At 48.9% G+C, this 21,094-nt stretch overlaps 7 protein-coding genes across 7 annotated transcripts; 3 read left to right on the top strand and 4 right to left on the bottom strand.

Annotated features, from left to right (window-relative positions):
* Positions 1-530: 530 nt before the first annotated feature.
* BJY04DRAFT_220488 (BTB/POZ domain-containing protein) lies at positions 531-1,234 on the top strand (the record flags this gene model as incomplete). Its single annotated transcript, XM_073716885.1, has 2 exons — positions 531-574; positions 622-1,234. The coding sequence occupies 2 exons, from the start codon at positions 531-533 to the stop codon at positions 1,232-1,234; spliced, it is 657 nt and encodes a 218-aa protein (XP_073568937.1).
* Positions 1,235-3,013: 1,779 nt separating this feature from the next.
* Positions 3,014-4,114, top strand: BJY04DRAFT_194287 (uncharacterized protein). Its single transcript, XM_073712042.1, has 2 exons — positions 3,014-3,288; positions 3,343-4,114. Exons 1-2 carry the CDS (start codon positions 3,033-3,035, stop codon positions 4,044-4,046), a joined length of 960 nt encoding a protein of 319 aa, XP_073568936.1. The 5' UTR covers positions 3,014-3,032; the 3' UTR covers positions 4,047-4,114.
* A 727-nt stretch (positions 4,115-4,841) lies between these two features.
* BJY04DRAFT_194285 (uncharacterized protein) lies at positions 4,842-6,122 on the bottom strand. The gene is made up of 2 exons (XM_073712041.1): positions 5,533-6,122; positions 4,842-5,459 (listed from the first exon to the last, which is right to left on the bottom strand). The coding sequence occupies exons 1-2, from the start codon at positions 6,048-6,050 to the stop codon at positions 4,946-4,948; spliced, it is 1,032 nt and encodes a 343-aa protein (XP_073568935.1). The 5' UTR covers positions 6,051-6,122; the 3' UTR covers positions 4,842-4,945.
* Positions 6,123-6,269: 147 nt separating this feature from the next.
* Positions 6,270-7,895, bottom strand: BJY04DRAFT_229472 (major facilitator superfamily domain-containing protein; the record flags this gene model as incomplete). Its single annotated transcript, XM_073719075.1, has 3 exons — positions 6,270-6,895; positions 6,947-7,372; positions 7,424-7,895. The coding sequence occupies 3 exons, from the start codon at positions 7,893-7,895 to the stop codon at positions 6,270-6,272; spliced, it is 1,524 nt and encodes a 507-aa protein (XP_073568934.1).
* Positions 7,896-8,535: 640 nt separating this feature from the next.
* Positions 8,536-10,086, bottom strand: BJY04DRAFT_229470 (NAD(P)/FAD-dependent oxidoreductase; the record flags this gene model as incomplete). The annotated part of the gene is made up of 2 exons (XM_073719074.1): positions 9,664-10,086; positions 8,536-9,612 (listed from the first exon to the last, which is right to left on the bottom strand). Exons 1-2 carry the CDS (start codon positions 9,877-9,879, stop codon positions 8,536-8,538), a joined length of 1,293 nt encoding a protein of 430 aa, XP_073568933.1. The 5' UTR covers positions 9,880-10,086.
* A 202-nt stretch (positions 10,087-10,288) lies between these two features.
* BJY04DRAFT_229468 (Hydantoinase B/oxoprolinase-domain-containing protein) lies at positions 10,289-14,478 on the top strand (the record flags this gene model as incomplete). The annotated part of the gene is made up of 8 exons (XM_073719073.1): positions 10,289-10,368; positions 10,415-11,029; positions 11,080-11,326; positions 11,374-13,809; positions 13,846-14,048; positions 14,082-14,168; positions 14,202-14,286; positions 14,334-14,478. The coding sequence occupies exons 1-8, from the start codon at positions 10,326-10,328 to the stop codon at positions 14,476-14,478; spliced, it is 3,861 nt and encodes a 1,286-aa protein (XP_073568932.1). The 5' UTR covers positions 10,289-10,325.
* Positions 14,479-19,536: 5,058 nt separating this feature from the next.
* Positions 19,537-21,023, bottom strand: BJY04DRAFT_194278 (GNAT family N-acetyltransferase). The gene is made up of 2 exons (XM_073712040.1): positions 20,043-21,023; positions 19,537-19,977 (listed from the first exon to the last, which is right to left on the bottom strand). Exons 1-2 carry the CDS (start codon positions 21,015-21,017, stop codon positions 19,606-19,608), a joined length of 1,347 nt encoding a protein of 448 aa, XP_073568931.1. The 5' UTR covers positions 21,018-21,023; the 3' UTR covers positions 19,537-19,605.
* Between the last annotated feature and the right edge of the window lie 71 nt (positions 21,024-21,094).

The following is a 21,094-nucleotide window of genomic DNA, read 5'->3' as shown; positions in this document are numbered from 1 at the left end:
CCGAGCCCGACGGTCCGATATCGCCAAGCCATAAAAGTGCCACTGGCGAGTTGCCACATCCAATGTGTTATCTCTTTCCACAGCTCGGGTTGGGGTCTTGGAGGTGTCAATGCACAGTCCTTGTTCATTTCGAAATGTGATCAGGCTTGATTAGGCATATTGCTACGCCTCCAGCATGCTCAAAGCTCTGAAGCAACATGTCCTTAGCCTCACCTCCTATGCTCGAGCCCGAAGGTGGATGTGAGTTGAGATTGGGAAATTGTTGTGGGTAGAATGAATGCCAGCCAGCAACATCCATGAAGCAATCACGTGCGGTTAACTAGGCACCTAGATGTCTGACTCTCTTATTGCCTCAGGCACTCTGCAACAAGTCGTAGTTGTGTAGTTGTGTTTCTCTAGTGGCTACTTAGGAGCCTCACTCTGCAAAGACTCGTCTCCCGGAATCAATTACCTACCTTTGCCTCATCTGCTCCACTAGCCTTCGACTCATTTCACTCAAGGCGAAAAATCATAGCAGGCCAGGGGCAGCCATGGCCACAGAGTCATTGCGGATCGAACCAAAAACTGCTGTGAAGTAAGTGTTGAGTTTATAGTATCCTGCAGCGTACTCATACCCGGAAGTATTCAAGGCAGGACTATCGAGATTGTGGTGGGCCCCAACCAAGATACATTCAGCGTCCACGAAGCATTGATTCGCGCCTCTTCTCCGTTCTTCGATAAGGTCATGGGGGGTGAGTGGAAAGGGACAGCACACCGTAGGGTTGAGCTGCCGGATTATGAGTCCAAGATACTTTCCATCTACATACACTGGCTCTACTGCGGCACATTTCCCATTCGTTCTGGAGATTCGGACGCGTACGAAAATGATGTCGAGTACCTCAAGCTGGTTAAGGCATATGTTCTCGGTGGCAAGTTAATGGACACCTCGTTCCAGAATGACATTATCGATGCCATAGTCGAAAAAAGCTGCTACGACACACCAGAGGAGTTTCAGTTCTCCCCCGGTGAAGACGCGATTGTCTATGCGTACAAGAACACAACTGATTCTGCTCCAATTCGTGAGCTACTTGTGGATATTTATGTGAGTCAGGGAATAGGCCAATGGCTGTCTGAAGCACGAACTTCAGCTCGTTTCCCACAGCCTTTTCTGCTGGCGCTCGCTGCTAAGCTGTTGGATCAACGAGAAACCATGCCAGACGACGACCTCGAAGCCAGCAATTACCACCAGCAATAGGTAGAACTATGATAACCTGCAACAAATTGTTCAGAGCTTGGACTACGGCGTTCGATGGGAAGTATGGCGGTTTGATCCTGTGCCTTACGTGAAACACTATCTGAACGCCGACCCTTGAGCACATACTATTTCTACTGCGGTCAAAACACGCGGCAATTCGCTCTTCCACTTACAGCTTCTGGAATTTATGCAGCCTCCTCTTCTTCGCCGATCTGTGCCCCATTCAAAGCTAACGCTAAAAATAGTACAAACACGTTTCTATACCTTAACGATGCCCGTCTAGAATGGACTTGATTATTGGAAAGGTGGCAAGCATTTAGAATGATACGACGGTACACTGGACGCGACTCTTGGTGGACACTTATGAGTTATTTTTTCCGGAAATACTAAGCCAGAGGCAAACCTCAGGCACAGACATCAATACGTAAGTAGCCTTAGGATACCTAAGAAGCTTGAATCCTACCTAGGTCCTTCCAGCCCTCGTAGTCTCTTACCTTCAGTATGCCTTCCGCGCGCCAGCCAAGTGATTACCTGATCACTCAAATGATTGAAGAAGGAGGCTAAGATTCGCGCCAGTCTGTGGCCGTATGCAACTCTCTTGTACTCGAAACGCTGTGGCCATACTTGCGTTCAGGAAAAGTCCGCTCAAGCCTCTCTCCAAAGATACATGAGTTGGTAAGAGCTACCATCACTCATGCCAGATATATAATCAACCTGGCTTCCGCCCTGTCAATAGTCATCAACTATCATGCTCTGACGCTCAATCTTAACCGTCCCATGATACTCTAATAATTTAAGCAAAAATTCAGCAAAACCATCCGCTTATATTTCAGTCCCTTTCACTCAGACCTCCTGTACCCTGATTGGTCCCTCTAGAGTCATCGCTCTACTCAATACCCCAGTCAAACATAGGTATATGTTAGAGCAGCATCACTCACTAACAAGGGCTAAGGTTCTTTGTTCCAGTAATTGGAATACCGTGGTTAGCAAATTTACCTAACTGTAAAGTATTTGGGAGATTATAGGTTTGTTTAGGCTGTTATGTTGGAAAGTATAGTTCTGCCTGACGAAATGTACCTCTGCTAATTTTGAAGCTATGACAGCAACCGGGCCAGTCGAGGAGTGAGACACAGGTGGCATTTGCAATCCTGCTCTTAGTGATCACAATGACTTAATAGTCCTTGACCAAAGTATTTAAGCAAGCCTTTTCAGACTAGTACATATCAAGCACGATGTCCGTGAGACTGCGGTGCCATGGTTCGGTATAGGCTTGTTGCAATCGATTAGGAGGTCAGGCATATCATTTTATGTGCCAAGAGTTTAACAGTCTCGGGGCCTTGTGTTGAAATTGGTAGTAACAAGAAAGAACTCCTGTTGGGGTGGATGCTTAGGCGCTTACTGCACGAATGATTTGTTGGCAATCCAGCACCAAGTAAGAGCAGGTCCTAATTCCCCACGAACCTAGTCTTCTGGTCTGGATTGCACTACCGTTGGAGAATCTGCCAACTGGGGTAATGACACAAGAAATTCTAGAGTAGTCCCTATGAGATATATAGTTTAAAGGAATGGCTTAGACTTTTAACATCAATGTCCACTCAGGATAGAACAATACTTCCAACTTTCTAAGATCACAGGGACTCCGAAACATGCGACCCACCGATCTAGAGATTAGCCTAGTTTAGAGTGGACGGACCCATACCTAGTTATGTTGATCCTTGCTACTGCGTCTATTAAAGGTCGCTCATGCCGGCCACCCTCCGCTTGACATTTGTTCTGACATCCCACTCTACATATCATCATGCCGCCCATAACTAGGTCTGCGACTCGCCAGATTGCAGATAATCCGATTATTATTCTCAATATTGAAGAAACAGGATATGGTGTGATTGACATGATCTCAATCGAACAGCCGCTATCCAGGGACCTAGGTGGGCAAATCAGCTTCGACGAGCAATGGGGTTCGATTCTGGAGAATCTATCTGGAGTTCGTAACTGCAATGTCATTACAAAGGGCCGGCCTCCGGAAACCAGTAACATGATCTGGATATTTATCGGTATGATCCTCAAATCCTCAAAGAATATATTCTCTTATGCTGACGGGGGACTAGAGTGGTATCGCTCCGAATCACGAATCGAGTTCTTAGCATCCGACAAAGCCCACCCATTTCTGTGCGCACTACACCAGATGAAGACGAGATACACCCTAACTACTACCGCTCTGCAACTACTGAGCACACAAAGCCCGATCTTGCCAATCGACCAACACCGATGGCCGGGCTTCTTTTACGAAATTCTTATCACGTATTTCCCTACCGACCTCCCCGAAAAAACGATATCTCGACTGGAGGAAACAACACCGTTGTACTATGGCCGATTATCAATACAGCCGGAATTTCACCCCTCAGTCCCCATGAGCGGGTTCCTAGACCACGGTCATAGCTGGCTCCATGGAGACGTTAACTTTGAAGGAAAGCCCGCGCGCCGCCTTGTGCATATCCTCAAATGGAGAGATCAGCAGGGTCTGGAGCTATATAAGCGAGAACAACGAACATATCGTGGTAAGTATGGCAGTCTCAAGGCCCACACGTTGTATCCGGCCTGGGAGGTGTTTATGGATGAGCTGGAGTATCACGGGATGTTGGGGCTTGAGAGTGAAAATGTTGAGTTCGACGAGTCTTGGAGTTCTGGTAGGAAGGACGTGATATTTACGGGCTCTCCTCAGGGGGATGATTCTATGATTGGTAATCTCTGGGATATCCATCCACCCAAACAATGGTCTGATTATTTTGACGAGGATGACCCGGATCTTTGAAGCTGGCATACCTGCGAAGTTGCTGCTTTCGGTTCTGCATTATGCTGATCGGTACCAAGAAATATGACATACATTCTGTACGCTTAGAAGCCACGAGATTAAGAGCTGCGTAGAACTGTTACCATATGTCAAGCTTATAGTATCCCCCCCAATAGTCTTCCAAGCACAGAGACTCATCTTCACGTTCTACCTATTCTGCAAATAGGAACCCCCTCCGACCTATATCCCAGACATTGAATGATATTCTACTCCAAATAAACCGACTCTTTAGCAAATCGCCCACAACCCCAAAATCTGGAACCGCACACCGAACAGCAAAAGCAATATCAATAATATGTCTTGCATTTATAGTATCTTTCCAGCAAAGCTGATGTGTGGGGATATACTATCCCGTAAATCTTCCTGACGAGCTACATGTGCCATAGCATTCCTGTTTGCAATTCTCATCAAAGTAGGCGCTGGTAATGTAAGATTGAACGTATGTGTAGACCAAGGCCACATGTAGTAACAAAGGGGACTCGAATTAAAATTCCACCTTAACATGCATACCCTCTCCCCGTTCTGTAGCCACGCCGTGCCGCCGCAATACTCCTTCAGACCCAAATGCCAACTCATTGGCCCAGGACGTCCTAACGGGTTGCTTGGGTAGAGGCTACGCGAAGAATATAAAGTCATGTATGGCACAGAGACCATTGGCAGTAGTTTTAAAGCGTGACAGTCTCATTGAGAGGAAGGCTTTGCATACAAACGGATAGCTGGTGATCTCTGCTACATGGATGAATCTCCTACCCCGTGACATTCTTCTACCTCCTGAATATATCTGGCTATAATATTGGCCAGATGTAAAAAGTCACTGCTACTAGCCAGAAGATACGATGATTGGCCCATCGGTTGAGCCCTTACCATTGTGGCCCCATATGTTGCGGCCAAGGACCCGGCATCGACCTCCCCCTAACAATCCTGACCGGCATTCCCCTCAACCATTCCTCATCATCCTTATACTCGTCACTTCTAACATCAGACGGCTTCATTCCAAAGCCCCTCCTAAATCTCACCCCCTTCCCCGCAAGCACCACAATTTCCGGCCCCGTAGCCGCAAGCGGAACAAGCGGCTCCAGGTAAGGGCTCATGTCAATTGAAAAGAACTGATTCGGTATATTGACGGTTAATCTGCGGAGACCGCTAAATGTTTCTATATAGGAGCAGGTTTGTTTCCAGAAATCAATCTTGGGATTGCCACTAGAGTTGGAGCTTGAGGGAGAGGAGTCGTAATCCGGTGGTATATCGATGTAGATGTCTCGGATTGTGCTTAGTCTGTGCGAGACAATCCACTTTGGAAGTATGTTGAGTGTGGACAATTGGCGGAAGCGGAGGATGTTGCTTTTGCAGAGAATATTTATCGACTCTGCGTAGCTACAGCGAGGTTAGCTTATAGTTTGGGCTTTTAAGCAAACGCTATGCTCCGCACCCAGGGTACGATACGTACATTCTTCGACAGGTTGTAAGGAAGGCTGTAATTGTCTGCTTCGGGACCTTCTTGAGACGACGCAGTATCCTCTCTCGTTCTTTATCAGACTTGGTCGGATGAAGTGCCAGGACATACTTATAGTCATACCGCTCACTATAGACTCGATCACCTTCGCGCTTGACTAGAAGTGGTGACTGATATGAGAGTATATAGAAGTAGACGATTTCTCTGATTTCAGGGGGGAGTTTGCGAAAGAGGATGGATTGTGGTTGTGCATGAACATGTGTATGTGGATGCTTAACTTTCAGGCCATTGCCGTTTCTGTTTCTGTTCCCGTTTCCGTTTCCGTCTCCAAGTGTACGTGAAGGAGTGAGAGGGCGACGAGGAAATTCCGGTGGTGAAACAGTAGACCGTGGCTTTGGGGGGTTGAGCTTTCGATGGAAGCGCCTAATTGGCCATGCTAGCATTGTGAAAGGGCCGACAAGGATCACAATTAGGGCAATTGCTGCCACGTCTCTTTTTCTGATGTCTACCATTCTCTAGTTGAAGTGGAATCGTCAGGTGAGTTGACTTGGTAGGATTACCCCGAAACCATGGATTGAAACGTCAAGACAGGATATGGAACGAAACGAGGTGAGCGAGAGAGAGAGCTCTGATGACAAGAGCCAAGAAGCACGTGGTGACTGCGCCGCAATATGTAGGTACTAGGGCTGTTTCTATCATAGGTATACTAGCAGGAAGAAGACAACGGATACTCAGTAAGTATACCGAAAATTCAACTTCTCCTTGTCCGTCTTGTCCGAAAACGCCTCATTCCATCTCTCTTCTTCAGTGAGCTGCAATAATACACCTCCCTGTAGTTTATCCCTTCGCATATTATCCCACTTACACAACAATCCATAGAATCCAATACAGATCGCGGCGACAATTAGACTCGCGAGAAGACCAATGTACCCCTTGTGATATGTCGGCGCATCATCGTCCCGGAAGACCTGCGGCCCAAGAATATTCCCCACACAATATCCCAGGAAGAACATCGTTGTAAGTGTGACTTTCTTTGTGTGCCCTGAGGTATTGGCCATAGGAAGCGATGTGGTCATTGTGTATGGTGCCCAGTAGGAATAGAAGGCGTAGTAGGGCCCTAGTAGCGCAACCTTGTTGTCTTGGGGCAGACGCCAGAGACAGATTGCGGAAACCATGGGGAAGAGGATTGCAATGAATATAAGAATGCAGCGGTACCCTGGGAGGCGGCTTGCGGCGATGTTGAAAAGGATGGACCAGATTGTCGAGACGACGCCTGTGGGGACGCCGAGGAGGGTTGTCTCGAGGGGGGTGAAGCCGAGGCCGTTGACAATTATCGAGGCAAAGGTTACAAGACCACCTTTTGAGAGAGTTAGTTAGGAAGATGGGGAAGGTGGAATAGGGAGAGTACCGTTAGGAATGTTGAGAGCACACGCTGCGATAGAGATCAACCATGCCTTGGGATCAAGCAGACACTCCTTAACCTGATACCACTTCATGCTTTTATCTTCCATACCGGTGTTGCTTTTGCGCACTCGCTCGAGACAGATATATTTCTCACGATCGTTAAGCCACCATGCTTCCACGGGAGAGCTCGGGAGGCAGATGTAAACCGTCACGGACCAGAGTGTAGTGATCACTCCAAGAACAATAAATAACAGACGCCACGGAGCAATTGCACTGTTGCTGTGACCAATCCCATAGGAAAGCAGACCTGAAATAATGGAAGATAGGGTGTTGAACCAAATTGCGACTCTGATCGGTTGTTCTGAGACTGTCCACCACATTGCTGTAACCAGAGTGCAGACAGGGAAAACGACTGACTCGAATATTCCCACTGGATTGTATCAGTTCTTGTTCAGATAACGGAGGGTACGCTGAAACTCACTGATAAATCTTACGGCAGCTAGACCACCAAAGTTCTGAGTCGCGCCAGTGAGGAAAGTCATGACAGCCCATCCAAACACTGTCGCTGCATACAGCGTCCTGATGGGCAGTTTCTGAATCAAGACGTTTCCAGGCCACTCCGCGACCAAGAAGCCAAAGTAGAAGATTGACCCAACCCAGGAATACTCATTGTTCTTAAGGTTGGTATCTTCTCTCATGCCATAGATTGCCGCATTGGAAATGATGATTTTGTCAACTGCCGCAAGGATAACAGAGAAGCCCAGAATAGGTATGAGGATCAGATCAATCTTCCAGAGAAGGCGTCGCGCCTCTTTGGTATCTATAGGAGTGTCTTTGATGGACTGGTCAAGGTTGGCGAGGAAGCTTGCTGCAACATCGGCTTTCCGACCCAGAGCAACTGTCTCGCCTTGATGCTGACTCTCGGTGTCCTTGAGCTCGTCGGCCGTCTCCATTTTGACGTCTTTCTCAACCATATTGGCAGTTAAAGGTAAGAAAAGTAATAGTGGCTCATGGAGAAAGAAGATCTATACATTGCCTGGAGTGTGTGCGACTCGAGGGCAAATATGTAGCCTTGTCAAACAATGGACGTTGAAGTATAGGCATCATCGCATGTCTCCAGATGATATCTTACTCCTCATTCTACCTTGACGGCAGCTCCAGGCGACCCGCTGATAAGCACTTAGCTCAACGACAGAGGAGTTGGAGTAGGATACTTAGTGCGCGTATTAGTGCCGAAGACTAAAAGTTTATCTAGCTGAATGTTGGGCGATAACTCGTGTTGGGTGCTGGGCATCTCCAACTCTACAAGAATAGGCTGACTCCCACTCATCGCCTCCACCTGCTTTCGGCGCGTATGCGGGGTGAGCCTCGTGATAAGCACTGTCATTGCCGTAGAGTCAATTTGAGAAGCCGAATTGGAGGAAAATGCGATCCCTCCGAGAAGAGGCAAAGAAAGATAGTGCGAATCTGGAGGCCACGGCGTTTCGGAGAACTCTACATGTAGCTCTTGAAATCAGGAAATAGCCGGGGCTGGCATGCCTATTGACTGATAAGAGGAGGATAATCTATTTCAACTGAATACGGATGCTGGTATTAGAGCTTCGAACGGACGAGACCCGCGAGCTCCTGGCTTTCTCCGCTACGCCAAGCGGACGCTGCTTGTGGCTTCGACGTCTTCCATTGCCACTTGCTTTGAGCCTGTTTACCCTCTTCCAACAATGTCTGAACAAACTTCCCGAAAATTGGCATCATCTTGAATCCATGCCCTGAGTCGCCAGAGAGAACCACGAGCGATGTTCCAGTTCCCGGTACAAAGTCAATTATGTAGTCAGAATCGTCGGTGTCCGCAACCCAACAGAGATGTTTGTCGATAAGCGGTCTGTCTGCCAAGTGTGGCCAGAGCTCCCTGAGAAGTTGACGGATACACCTCTCATCATTAGCAGGGATGAACTGTGATTCCTCGATCGAAGAATATGGCAAGGAAAGTCCGTCCTTCGACCAGGCGTAATTGGTGAATGCACCACCCATGTGACAGAACTTCAGCTTCTTGGTTTCCCGGTCTGGCTCGAAGAAGAAAGCGAGATCCCGTACATTGGTCACAGGAATGCCTTCTAGCTCTTTGGCTTCGTCGGCTGTAAGTTGTATGTGCGCGACACCCCAACAGCGGCCGACTACCTGCTTTCCGATATCAGGAATCAAGTTGGGGACGTCTGCGCCCAAGGCTAGAATGGTCTTGTCGGCTAGATGTAGGTTTCCTCCTCGTGTCTTGGCTCCAATGCAGACTGTACCGGCGCGTGCAGATGTGTATAGAAGAGATTCGACCTCTCCTTCAGACTCGCCAAGATGAAAGTTTATGCCCTTCTTTAAACAAGCCTCGTATACGAATTTCAGCGTATTTGCCGAGTGGCTGTAGCCCGCAAGTTTGTTATAGTAACCCGACCAACCGTCAACCGGGCCTCCAAACGCGGGTACTAGTTTCTTGATTCCGCTCGCTCCCCGGACTCGTTGAACCTGACCGTCGAATCCAGAATGATTTTGAATTGACGCATAGTATTTCTCAATTACTTGTTTTGTCCCATCGGTAGCGGCTTTAGAGGTGACGTTGAGGAAGCCGGTCTGGTGATAGTGTGGAGAGTATAGAGGATCGGTCTGCCATTTTCGAATCGCTTCCTTTTGATCATATTGTCAGCGATGCTCAAGTGATACCAGGGCAGGGCTTACCAGAGCCAGATCGGTGTAGAAAGGGTCAGCGTACTCTGCGCGAATGACCTTGTTGAGGTCGTTGGCTGCAGAAAAGCGACTCGGTACATTGCTGTCCTTCTCGAGAACGGTGATTCTGGTGTATCCCTGACAGGCAAGATGGTAGGCTGTCGATAGGCCGAAGCAGCCAGCTCCCAGGATAAGGATTGATTGGGTCTTATTGTTGTGCAACGACATTTTGAGAGTTTGGAAGATCAGGAGGTCGTCGGACAAATTTGCAGGTACCTGAAGTTATAATGGCGCCAAATGGACGAGGAAAAGAAAGGACGAAGAATCAAACCATCTCGTGGGCGATCGGGGAAAACGCGCAATCGAACGAGCCTGGAGCATTTTCTCTTACTCCAATCTCGGGATGTGCAGTTGAATCTGTCGAGGTGAAGGTGCAGGCGAGAGAACTGGCAAACGGCTCGCTCCGACCTTCTCCTCGAGCTGGTGAGGGGGATCTTCTCCAAGCTCCGCGATTACTCCAACCAGCTCCAACCACATCCACCATAGTTTGGCGTCATGCTCCAATTCGATATGGGCACCATCATTCTTGAGCATATATACAAGGTCGTTCTCTCTTGGAAAATGCTACTTAGGCATGAAATCTATATTGCTGAACCCCTGCACATAACAACATCATGGCGGGGCCTCAATCCAAACTCAACATCAAGATCGCTATCGGTCAGTTGCCGCCTATCCACTTATTGTTTTATCCTAACAAAACTAGACAGGGGAGGCACTTTCACAGACTGCCTCGGAGTCGTTGAAGGACGTGACCAAAACATCCTCGTCAAAATCTTATCGCAGGACCCCTCAAACTACCCGGACGCCCCAATCGAAGGCATTCGTCGAATCCTAGAGGAAGCGACCGGAAAGAAATACCCTCGCGGAGAGCCCATTGATACTTCTGAGTTCGGTGACTTTTCTATTCGTATGGGCACAACGGTCGCTACAAACGCGCTACTCGAACGGAAAGGCGAGCGAACGGCATTACTTATCACAGAGGGTTTTGAAGAGGCTCTGAAGATCGGACTCCAATCTCGACCAAAGCTCTTCGACTTGCATATCAAAAAGCCTGATGTTCTGTATGAAAGGGTCGTGGAGGTGGGTGAGAGAGTGACTGTCGAGGCGTATCAGCAAAGCCCGACTTATAACGAGGATCTTGCTGGTATCGAAGCGGCGGTTGAAACTAATCCAGACTTGGTCCGTGGTTTGAACGGACAGATTATTCGTATTCTCAAAAGACTTAATAAGGAGCAAGTGCGAGCGGATCTGCAGAAGTTGTATGAGGATGGCTTTCGGAATATTTGCGTGTGCTTGACGCACTCGTATACCTTTCAAGGTATGTGTTGGCTGCAGATGTGTCTGCGATCCCGGTACTAAGACTGCCAGATCATGAGCTCGAGATTCAGAAAATTGCAGGCGAAGTCGGCTTTTCCCACATTACACTATCATGCCTCACATTGCCAATGATCAAAATGATTTCTCGAGGAATGTCTGCTACCGCTGACGCGTACCTGACCCCTGTGGTGCAGCAGTACATCAAAGGCTTTCAATCCGGCTTCACAGACGGACTTCGATCCTCAAATACACGGTGCGAGTTCATGCAAAGCGATGGAGGTCTAGTTGATGTCAGGAAGTACGTACCGCTGATGCCTTGGGTTGATTGCTACTAACTGTGAACAGTTTCAGTGGACTTCGAGCGGTTCTCTCCGGTCCTGCGGGTGGTGTGGTTGGGTATGCAAGAACGAGCTACAGCGAAGAGGAAAAGGTACCCGTTATTGGCTTTGACATGGGAGGAACCAGCACCGATGTTTCACGGTACGACGGCTCATTCGAACATACTTTCGAAAATTTCACTGCTGGTATAACCATTATGGCACCGCAGTTAGACATTAATACAGTCGCCGCTGGGGGTGGCAGCATCCTTCATTGGACTCATGGTCTTTTTGCTGTAGGCCCAGACTCAGCTGGCGCACAGCCAGGACCGGCTTGTTACCGGAAGGGTGGGCCTCTTACCATCAGTGATGCCAATGCTTTTACAGGAAGGCTATTGCCCCAGTACTTCCCAAAGATATTCGGTAAGAATGAAGATGAGCCGTTGGACTTGGAGGTTGTCAAGGAAAAGTTCACAGAGCTTGCTGCGCAGATCAGCCGAGATACAGGCCAAAAGAGAACCGCAGAGGAGGTTGCCATGGGTTTCATTGATGTCGCCAACGAGACCATGGCAAAGCCAATTCGCGCCTTGACAGAGGCACGAGGGTTTGTCACTTCTGCTCATCATTTGGCGTCTTTCGGTGGAGCGGGTGGCCAGCATGCCTGCGCGATAGCAGCTTCGCTCTCAATTCGCAGGGTCATCATACATCGTTATTCTTCCATCTTATCAGCATATGGTATGGCTCTCGCGGATACTGTCCACGAAGCTCAAAGGCCTGCTTCGGGATTCTTCACATCCGCAGCCAATGTGCAGCCAATAGTTGAGGAGCTCAGAGAGAAGGTCTACAAGGAGCTAGCGATTGACGGCTTCTCCAGAGACCGCGTCAAGCAGGAGGTATATTTGAACCTTCGCTATCAGGGCACCGACAATACTTTGATGATACTCGAACCCAAAGATGGTGACTATCTGGCTGAGTTCACTCGACAGCACTACCGCGAGTATTCCTTTACTTTCCCTGACAAAAAAGTCGTGCTCGAGGATATTCGCGTGCGAGGAATTGGCCAGTCTGCAGAGAGTACGAACGAATCGCCTTTCCAGGAGCTTAACAATGTCAAGAAAGACAATGTTGAAGCCGGTTCTGAAGACAGTGTCTCTCGGGTCTACTTCTCTCAAATCGGATGGGTAGAATCACCAGTCTATCGACTTGAGCAGCTGAAGCCCGGTTGCACCATTGAGGGGCCGGCAGTAATTATTGATAACACCCAGACAATCATTGTTGAACCGCGTGTTTGGGCGATTGTCCTCAGCCGTCATGTAATTCTGGATCTACCTTCAACACAATCCCGCACCCTGAGCAGAACAACAATCGACCCGATCAGCCTTTCTATTTTCGGACACAGATTTATTTCCATCGCTGAGCAGATGGGCAGAGTCTTTCAGAAAACAGCCATGTCTACCAACATCAAAGAGCGACTTGACTTTTCCTGCGCACTCTTTTCACCAGAGGGTCGACTTGTCGCCAACGCTCCTCACGTCCCAGTCCATCTTGGCTCTATGGAGTACGCAGTGAGATATCAGAACGAACATTATCGAACCTCTTTGAAACCTGGCGACGTTCTATGCAGCAATCATCCAATCGCAGGCGGAGTGCATCTTCCTGATATCACAATAATGACACCGGTCTGGGATGAAGCGGGAAAAGAGATAATCTTCTGGGTGGCTTCCCGGGGGCATCACCCAGACGTCGGAGGTATTGCTCCAGGCTCAATGCCCTCCAATAGCAAATATTTGTATGAGGAAGGTGCAGCGACTATCAGCTACAAGATTGTCAGCGGTGGACGATTTGACGAAGAAGCCACAGCAAGGTTCCTATCTCATGAGCCAGCGCAGTACAAGGGCTGCAGTGGAACCAGGAATTGGAGTGACAATGTCTCAGACATGCAAGCAGCCATTGCCGCTAATCGCAAGGGCGCAAATCTTATTGATGCTCTTATCAAAGAATTCTCACTTCCTATCGTGCATATGTATATGGACGCCATTTCCGAAAATGCAGAGATCGCTGTGCGCAAATTCTTCAAGGACTTGGCGAAGATGCTCGATACTCCTCAGGTTTCTTTCCAGGATTGTCTTGATGATGGATCGATCATCAAGCTGCAAGTCCAAATTAATGGAGAAGATGGCACTGCAGAGTTTGACTTTACTGGCACCTCCGAGGAGACGTTAAACTGTCTGAACACACCTAAAGCAATCACCCACTCTGCTATTATTTACACACTTCGATGTCTTATTGACATGGACATTCCACTCAACCAAGGGTGTCTCGCTCCGGTCACTGTCACGATCCCCGAAGGCACAATCCTGAACCCGTCTCCCTACGCTGCTGTTTGTGCTGGCAATTGCATCACATCACAACGCATTACCGACGTCATTCTCAGCGCGTTTGGTGCAATGGCCGCATCACAAGGGTGTGTTAATGTCTTTGGGTTTGGCATTGGAGGAAGAGATGAAACTGGCAAAGAAATACCTGGCTTCGGATACATTGAAACGATTGCAGGTGGCCACGGGGCAGGACCAACCTGGAACGGCACATCGGGAGTACATGTCCACATGTCCAATACTAGGTGTGCGGATCCTGAAGTTTATGAGCTACGATACCCTATTATCCTCCGTCAATGGACATTGCGAAAGGGTTCCGGTGGCAAGGGTCAGTATAATGGCGGAGATGGGTGTATTCGAGATATTGAATTTCGTGTTCCCCTCCAGGTTTCGATGTTAAGTGAGCGCCGTGTTGTGCCGCCACACGGCCTGGCTGGAGGCAAGCCGGGTGCTGCTGGAAAGAATTTATATATCAAGAAAGAGCAGAATGGCACGACACGAACTATCAACATCGGCGCTAAAATGGAGTTGAACGTTGTTCCCGGCGAGCGGCTTATCATCAACACGTGAGTATCCTTTACATTTGTTGAATGTGAATACTGACACAAGACAGACCGGGTGGTGGTGGCTGGGGAGTACCAACCGATGTCGTAGTCAATGGGGAAAAGCAGGCTTCGAACGGGGTGCACTCTAATGGGCACAGCTTCGAGCCTCGAGGAAGTGTCCACAACTGGAACCAAACAGCTGAAGGAATCTGAGCCGTGTTATATAATCGGACTACGACTATTCGCTATAATAGACTATCATATTCCATACTACTCCAACTTCGTAGACCGTGATAGGCTGAACAACAGAACCATATCTCCCAAGTATGGCCCCTTCCCCGCATTCTTATCTCTGGGCATCCGGTAGTAGGCGCCTTCGGCCGGCCATTGAGCCCTTGCTCTTTTCCCACTCTATCCCGGTCTTTCCTCTCTTCCTCAACAGCTTCTGAGATGAGAAGCCTCGCAGCTCCGGCGTATCCCCCACCACGAACTCGGACAGGATGCTGGCCTTGTCGAGATGGGGGTGTCAAATGTGATGGTATGCATAAAACTTCGACTTTGTTTCTCTCTCTCACATCTCCGCGCCTGAGTAGAGCTCAAGCCACGCTGCACCAGATGCAGAAGACTGACACGACAATGCCAGTACGGCATTCGACTCCAGTGGATCGAGGATTCCGTTGCTCGAGGAATTTGCCATGGTCGTCAGCGAACAACACCTTCTCCCTCGATTCCTTCCAAGCGTCCAAAGTCCTCACGGTCCGCCGAAGCTCAACACAACTATTGGAAAAGCCAGCGACTTATTCACGCTGAGACCCTGACGTTCTTTATCAACACGTCTAACGATGATATTGAGCTATACCTACAAGACACGAGCAATGGCCGGAGGAAAGATAGCTTTCAACCGGATCATGCTTCTTCACAAGACAAGGACGAAGACCAAGCGTGGATTTGGCCTTGCGTGGCCAGGGGGGACAAACTCCCTTCTGAAAAAATTCGCCCACCACTATCCCAACGACTGATCACAGATAGAGATGACTTGGATGGCTATATACTGCAGTACTATGACCAGGTAGTCTGCTCGACGACTACAATACTTGACAATGAGGGTCACAATCCGCTTCGATTCGTTATCATGCCGCTGGCTTGGGCGTCGAAGAATACTCTGGGGGCTGTTTTAGCAATCGGCGCTACAAAGCTAGCACACCGGGATGTTAGGTATACGCATAAGGCACTATCTTACCGACTACAAGTTATGGAGAGCCTCTCCAAGGGGCTTCGCAACGTTGGCAGTGATAGTGGCATTGTGCAGAATGTTGAGGCGATTCTTGCGGCTTTCATTCTCTGCTGGTGTGACGTAGGATCCCTGGGACCTCTTTCTGTCCGCCTTCTGACAAGATATGACTTTAGATCTCAGATCATTGCAAATCGACATGGACGAAACACATCGTTGGGCTTTCCGGAATACTCGATGCTTGTGCAGAATATTCTTTCTGGGAACCACATGCCCTAGGACTGATCAGAACATCCAGACAGTACCTAATATACCACCTCATTATGGCGAGAGCTACTATGACCCTTCATGAGTTAATACCTAACGCTGAGTCTATCATCTCAAGGCATACCGATCGCTTGATGGGCGCACCCAGTAGCAACGACAACACTACCCGACAGACTGACTACTGGTGCGATGAAGACGCGTTACATCTAATCGAGCCATGTCAGGGCTTCAGCAATGCAGTTCTCCTTCTAATCAATAAGATCTGCAATCTATCATATCATCCCTTGACGGGAATATCGGACCTACCGAGTATCGCCCGTAAAGTGCAAGAAATAGAGCATGAGCTCCAGAACCTTCAACAAAACCCGCCGAATCATGCGAGCAAATCATTATTTTATGACACTACAACCACCGAGTCTACGAAAATACAATCAATAAGTGCTACAGCCAACGCAAACCGCCTCGCAGCCCTACTCTTCCTCGACGAGATCTGCGCGCTCCGCTTTCCATCAGCCGATACAGGAATTGCTCCGCAGTGCCGACAAAATCGTGCAGACATCATCCAAAAAATCCTTTCACTTGTCGAAGAAGTTTGCGAGAATGATGCAATTACCGCTGCGCTGCCAATCTGGCCAACCTTCCTTGTGGGTTGCTGCGCGGTTACGGAAGAAGACAGACTTAGGGTTTTGAGTACTTTGGAAACATTCCAGAAGGAAAGGACTTTCGGGGTTTGTTCCTACCCTACTACCAGATTCTGTACAGGTTTACTAATCTCGACTTCAACAACTATAGAGTATACCTCCCGCATGTGCGGTTATCGAAAGTTACTGGAGGCAGCGTGATTTAGGTAGTGACCAGAATCCTCGAAGATACCGATCTTCATTCTCCTTGCCACTTCATGCTGGTCACGGTGGTATTCAGCAGCATCGGAGAGACTCCACTGGATTGAATGCGAGCCGAGGGTCAGGATACCCCTGGGAGCGCGCCATGTGCTCACTGAAGGGCTCTGTACTGTCTCTGACATGACATGCTACGACTCTAAGATTACCCTTCGAGCGCGGGATGAGTCATGTGAGGGAAAATGGGGAGATATATACTGCTCATCATCCGTACAATAGCCTCTTGGTGGCTCACGCTCTATTTGATTCCCCGATACAGACAGAATAGTTCTATTCCGAAGCAACGAATAGCGAAAGATAACAGCAACACCTGTCTATGAGAAACTACAAGCTTGAAATACAAGGCAATATATAACAATCATTCACATCTATCTCATACAACAACAAAAGACTGAATTCCTCCTTGACTGTAACAAGAGCGAAGATAACAGCCTACGCAGCCGGTGCCGACACACTGAGCGTATTTGATGTCAAGAGGGCAATGTGAGGATTTGCCGCTTGCGGTAGAGACATTTACAGATGAGTTGTGCTTATGCATGTGTATGTCTGTATATGCTTGAGTGCTAGTTCTAATATTTGCTATCATCTCTTTTAAGGACCTACTACTCCATCCTTCCAAACTTGGTATAGAGATTCAAGGTCTTTTAGTAGATAGCTATATTATCGTCAGCTACAGGCTTCCTGGAGTACTATATGACTCAATAACCAATAAATTAACAAGCCCTGTATATTCTCGAAACCCAATTTGGAACGCCAGGGATAGAACTGGTATTTACTATGTACAACTGTGAAGAAATATTGGATGACTGGGCCTCAATTTTCTCACCGTCTCAGGCTCTCAGCAGCAACTACATCTGTCCATGTGCTTGACATCCTTCCAGAAGTTCTCCGAGAACCCACTGGGTCTGACTTTGTCTTACGTACTTCTGGTCTGCGCTCCGAACCACCCTCAAACGTCAGACTACCAACTTCCGAGTGCCTCGGAACCCGCTTGGCTCATTAGGTACGTAACTCGACCAGAAACAAAGTTATCAGATCCGAACCATCCTCCACCTCCGACCGACCCATACCGTTGCAGCCCTAGAGACAAAACGTACGATACCTGCATGAAGCGGCAAACCTCGGCTCAGGCCTTGCTCCGCTTTACTTCAACTTCAACTGCAAGCGGGTCGTGCGCCGATATCGCCGATATAAGTGGGGTGAGTATTTTGTGCTTCTGTATTTTTGGTGAGGGGCACGGGGCACCACGGGTCCACGACAAGGCGACGCAAGGCAAGACGGGCTCTTCAAGCCCAAGTTGAAGTTCTCATCCTTCAGGACAGTGACGAATTTTAGTGGCTTGGTACTGGGCCTAGACAGGACAAGCCGGGTGGCACCGCGGAATTGATCTCTACTCCGTACTGCGACGTGCTTTGGCAATCTGGAGGGAGAGGAAGCTCGAAAACGCTGCGGAGGAACTTTCCTCTATTACTAGCGATAAACCTGACACACAAAAGTTCTCATCAGCTTTTGAAATCTTTGTTTTATTTGCCCCTCGAGAAAGGAGGGGCAATGGAATGCTGAAGAATATCTCGCTTAGGTTGTGTAGTGGGGGTTATTTAAGAAAAACCAAACCTGGATCTTATCTGATTGAGATTATCTGATATGTATTACCGTACGTTACAGCTGAGTTTTCAGAGTCGTATTACACACGCAGTATCGTTATACAGATACAGCTCAGATTTTCATCCGTCGATTAGGCCATGATCCACTTTAATTCCTCACCTAAGGCTTCAGGTGGAAGTTCAGAGCTTAGTGCTTTTTTGCTGAGGTACCACTTGGATTTTCTGAGTGCGCCTCAATTAGAGCAGTGATTTCACCATCAATCTACTGTAATCGAGTCTCTACAAGCTAAACTTTCTAGATGCTGAGTTGAAGAGAAGAAGAAGGGCACTTAACCATACTAGTCAGTGCACAGTGCAATGTGAAAACTGCAGTTCGATGTCAATCTTCGCACTTTCTAAAATAGCGCTTAAGAAAAACGTAACGCTGAAATTCGAACCACCGGGTCCCTGACTCTTAGCAGCGAAAACTTTTATCTGATCATCTGATTAGACGGCCGATCAACCCTCCCAATATACAGGCGGTGGATATCATTGGATAATATTGGCCTGTCTTGCGAAAGCCACGGGTGCATCTGCATCATGCAGAAGAAGAACCTGGAACTTGACGGCTGGAACTGAAGGCTGGAAGCGAAAATTCTTTTTCCACCCCACCGTGTTCCTAGGACTTCTGCAGGTGGGTGGGATTGGTGATGCAGGTGGGCTTGTAGCGTGGTGGCTACTGGGAGCAGTTACCGCCCCGGCAGTTGCAAAACTGTAGAAGTTTCCTTCTGAGGGACGCGCAATAGACTCATAATAGATATGAAATTAATAGTGGATTGTCTCAAATGCATTGTTTGATGCCAAAGCCGGCGAGAACTCGGAGTCGCAACCCCCTCGGCCTGATTATCAGATCCAGATTAGATTGATAGCGCTGTGTGGTGGATGCTCGGCTCCGAAGTGGCTTTTATTAGTGCTTCTTGGCTTTGGTGGGATAGCATTGTCGTCAACTTTGAAAGTACTTTCAAGCTTGTCCTTTCGTTTGCAAAAGTTTGAGCGATAGTGTTGAGTGCTACCGAGGCGATTGCGTGCTCTTATGACAGTTCTTTTCCCACCTCTAAAGTCTTGACTCTTGAGTCCTGACGCACCCGACAGCTGCAGGCCTGAAGCCAATCCTAATGTAACGACGCAGGGCGAACATTCTGCTGAGGTCTGCAGATCCACTCTCTTGCAGCTATGTAGCAGCTGTCCCACCAAAGCTGAGGAGAAAAAAAAAGCTACTTTTCGGAAGCAATCGGACAGAAAACAATTCCTCCTTTTCCAAAACTGTCTACCGAGGTACTCTATTTTCATTACAGCAAAACTACAGCTTCGCATTCCACGCCGCGCGATCGGCGCTTTCAAGCGGCCTCTCGCGCCCATCCCACCACAGCGGCGAAAGCTGGAACCATTTCTCGCGACTGCAAAAGACATGAACCGATCGCTTATGCCCGAGATCAACATAGCTTTGAATGGTTAGACCCTGCGCGTTTTCGTAGGAGAGGACTGTCGACCCGGTCGCTTTGGGCTCGCCGACGACGCATTGCGTGCGGGGCTCGTCGAGGAAGCAGTAGTGGATGCAGCTGGACCACCAGGCGTTGACGCGCTCGGCGCCGCGGATGCTTTCTTCGCCGACGAGGGAGTGCCGGCCACGGTCGTAATCGCCCGCGTCGTAGTGTGCGCCGTAGTGGTCCTCCTATTTAGAAGCGGTGTTAGAATTGCGATATTGTGAAGGGTGGTAATAATGGCTTGGTGACGTACCTTAGCCCAGTAGATCTCGTAGTAAGCGAACGCAAAGTCATCGAATCGCCCGAAGAGACACACGACGTGCTTGTCTTCGTGTAGGCGGCGCAAGTACTCGCGGTGCTCGTCGAGCGTGCCGGTTTCATTCCAGCCCTTGGCGACGCGGGGGTCATTTTGCCACCGGTTGAACCGCTTCAGATGTTCTTCGTTCTGCCAGTCGACTACCTGTAGGGAGAAGTGCTTGTCCAGGTGCGGGATGTAGCGGCTGTAGACGAGTGAGCCTGGGGTAGGCTTCGTAGGGCGAACGGGGTGTCGCGCGTAGACGCGCTCGCGAGGGAACTTCATGGAGAACTCATAGTTCTTGGGCATTGCTGGATACTGGTGCACTGATTTCCGTGACAGGCCGTGAGTGCCTTGATCAACAGCCCAGATAGGCCGAGGGCCAAGTGGCGAACCAGCGCCTTGCCAGAATGAAGATCGTAAGAGCACAAGGGTGTCGACGCCGGATGGCTCGTTCTCGTTGCCGAAGGGGACTCGTGGTGAGGGGTAGGGAACAGCTAGGCCCGTGCGAATGAACTCATCGCGGACAATGTCGTTACCGGTGCCCTTGAGATCCAGGCGGAGGACCTCCTTCTGGGGATGCGTCAAGAAGATGGCATGAACAACGTTCCAGAATTGAGCGAAAGATGGTGTCTCAGAGCCAGTCCATTGGAATATAGTACCGGCAGCTCTTTGACTGCGCGCCCAAGGGCTATTGTCATTGTCGGGTATTTGCTTTGCTGATTCCTCAAGAGCGAGGTCTGTGTAGGTCAATGAGTCGGAGTGTAGGGGCTCCGGTAACGGCTGTCCGGGAGCCTGGGTGTCGTGAAGGCGGAGTTGAAGCACTCGGGGGCTGTCAGAGACAATATGAATTTTGTAGGTGGTGAGATAAGGATGAGGGAGTTTGACCCATGGATATGCTGGTTGGGCAGCAGGAACTTGTGTGGTGGCCATTTTGAGGGGAATGAGAGATGAGGAGAAATGAGCTCCAGATGCTGGAGGATTGGGGCTGGCACAAATATATGGAGTAG

Source organism: Aspergillus karnatakaensis (genome assembly GCF_047715665.1).
Source record: "Aspergillus karnatakaensis strain CBS 102800 unplaced genomic scaffold BJY04scaffold_40, whole genome shotgun sequence".
In the NCBI taxonomy this organism is placed as follows: domain Eukaryota; kingdom Fungi; phylum Ascomycota; class Eurotiomycetes; order Eurotiales; family Aspergillaceae; genus Aspergillus; species Aspergillus karnatakaensis.
Note: the sequence above shows the minus strand (reverse complement) of the source record. Positions and strands in the feature narration are given on the sequence as shown.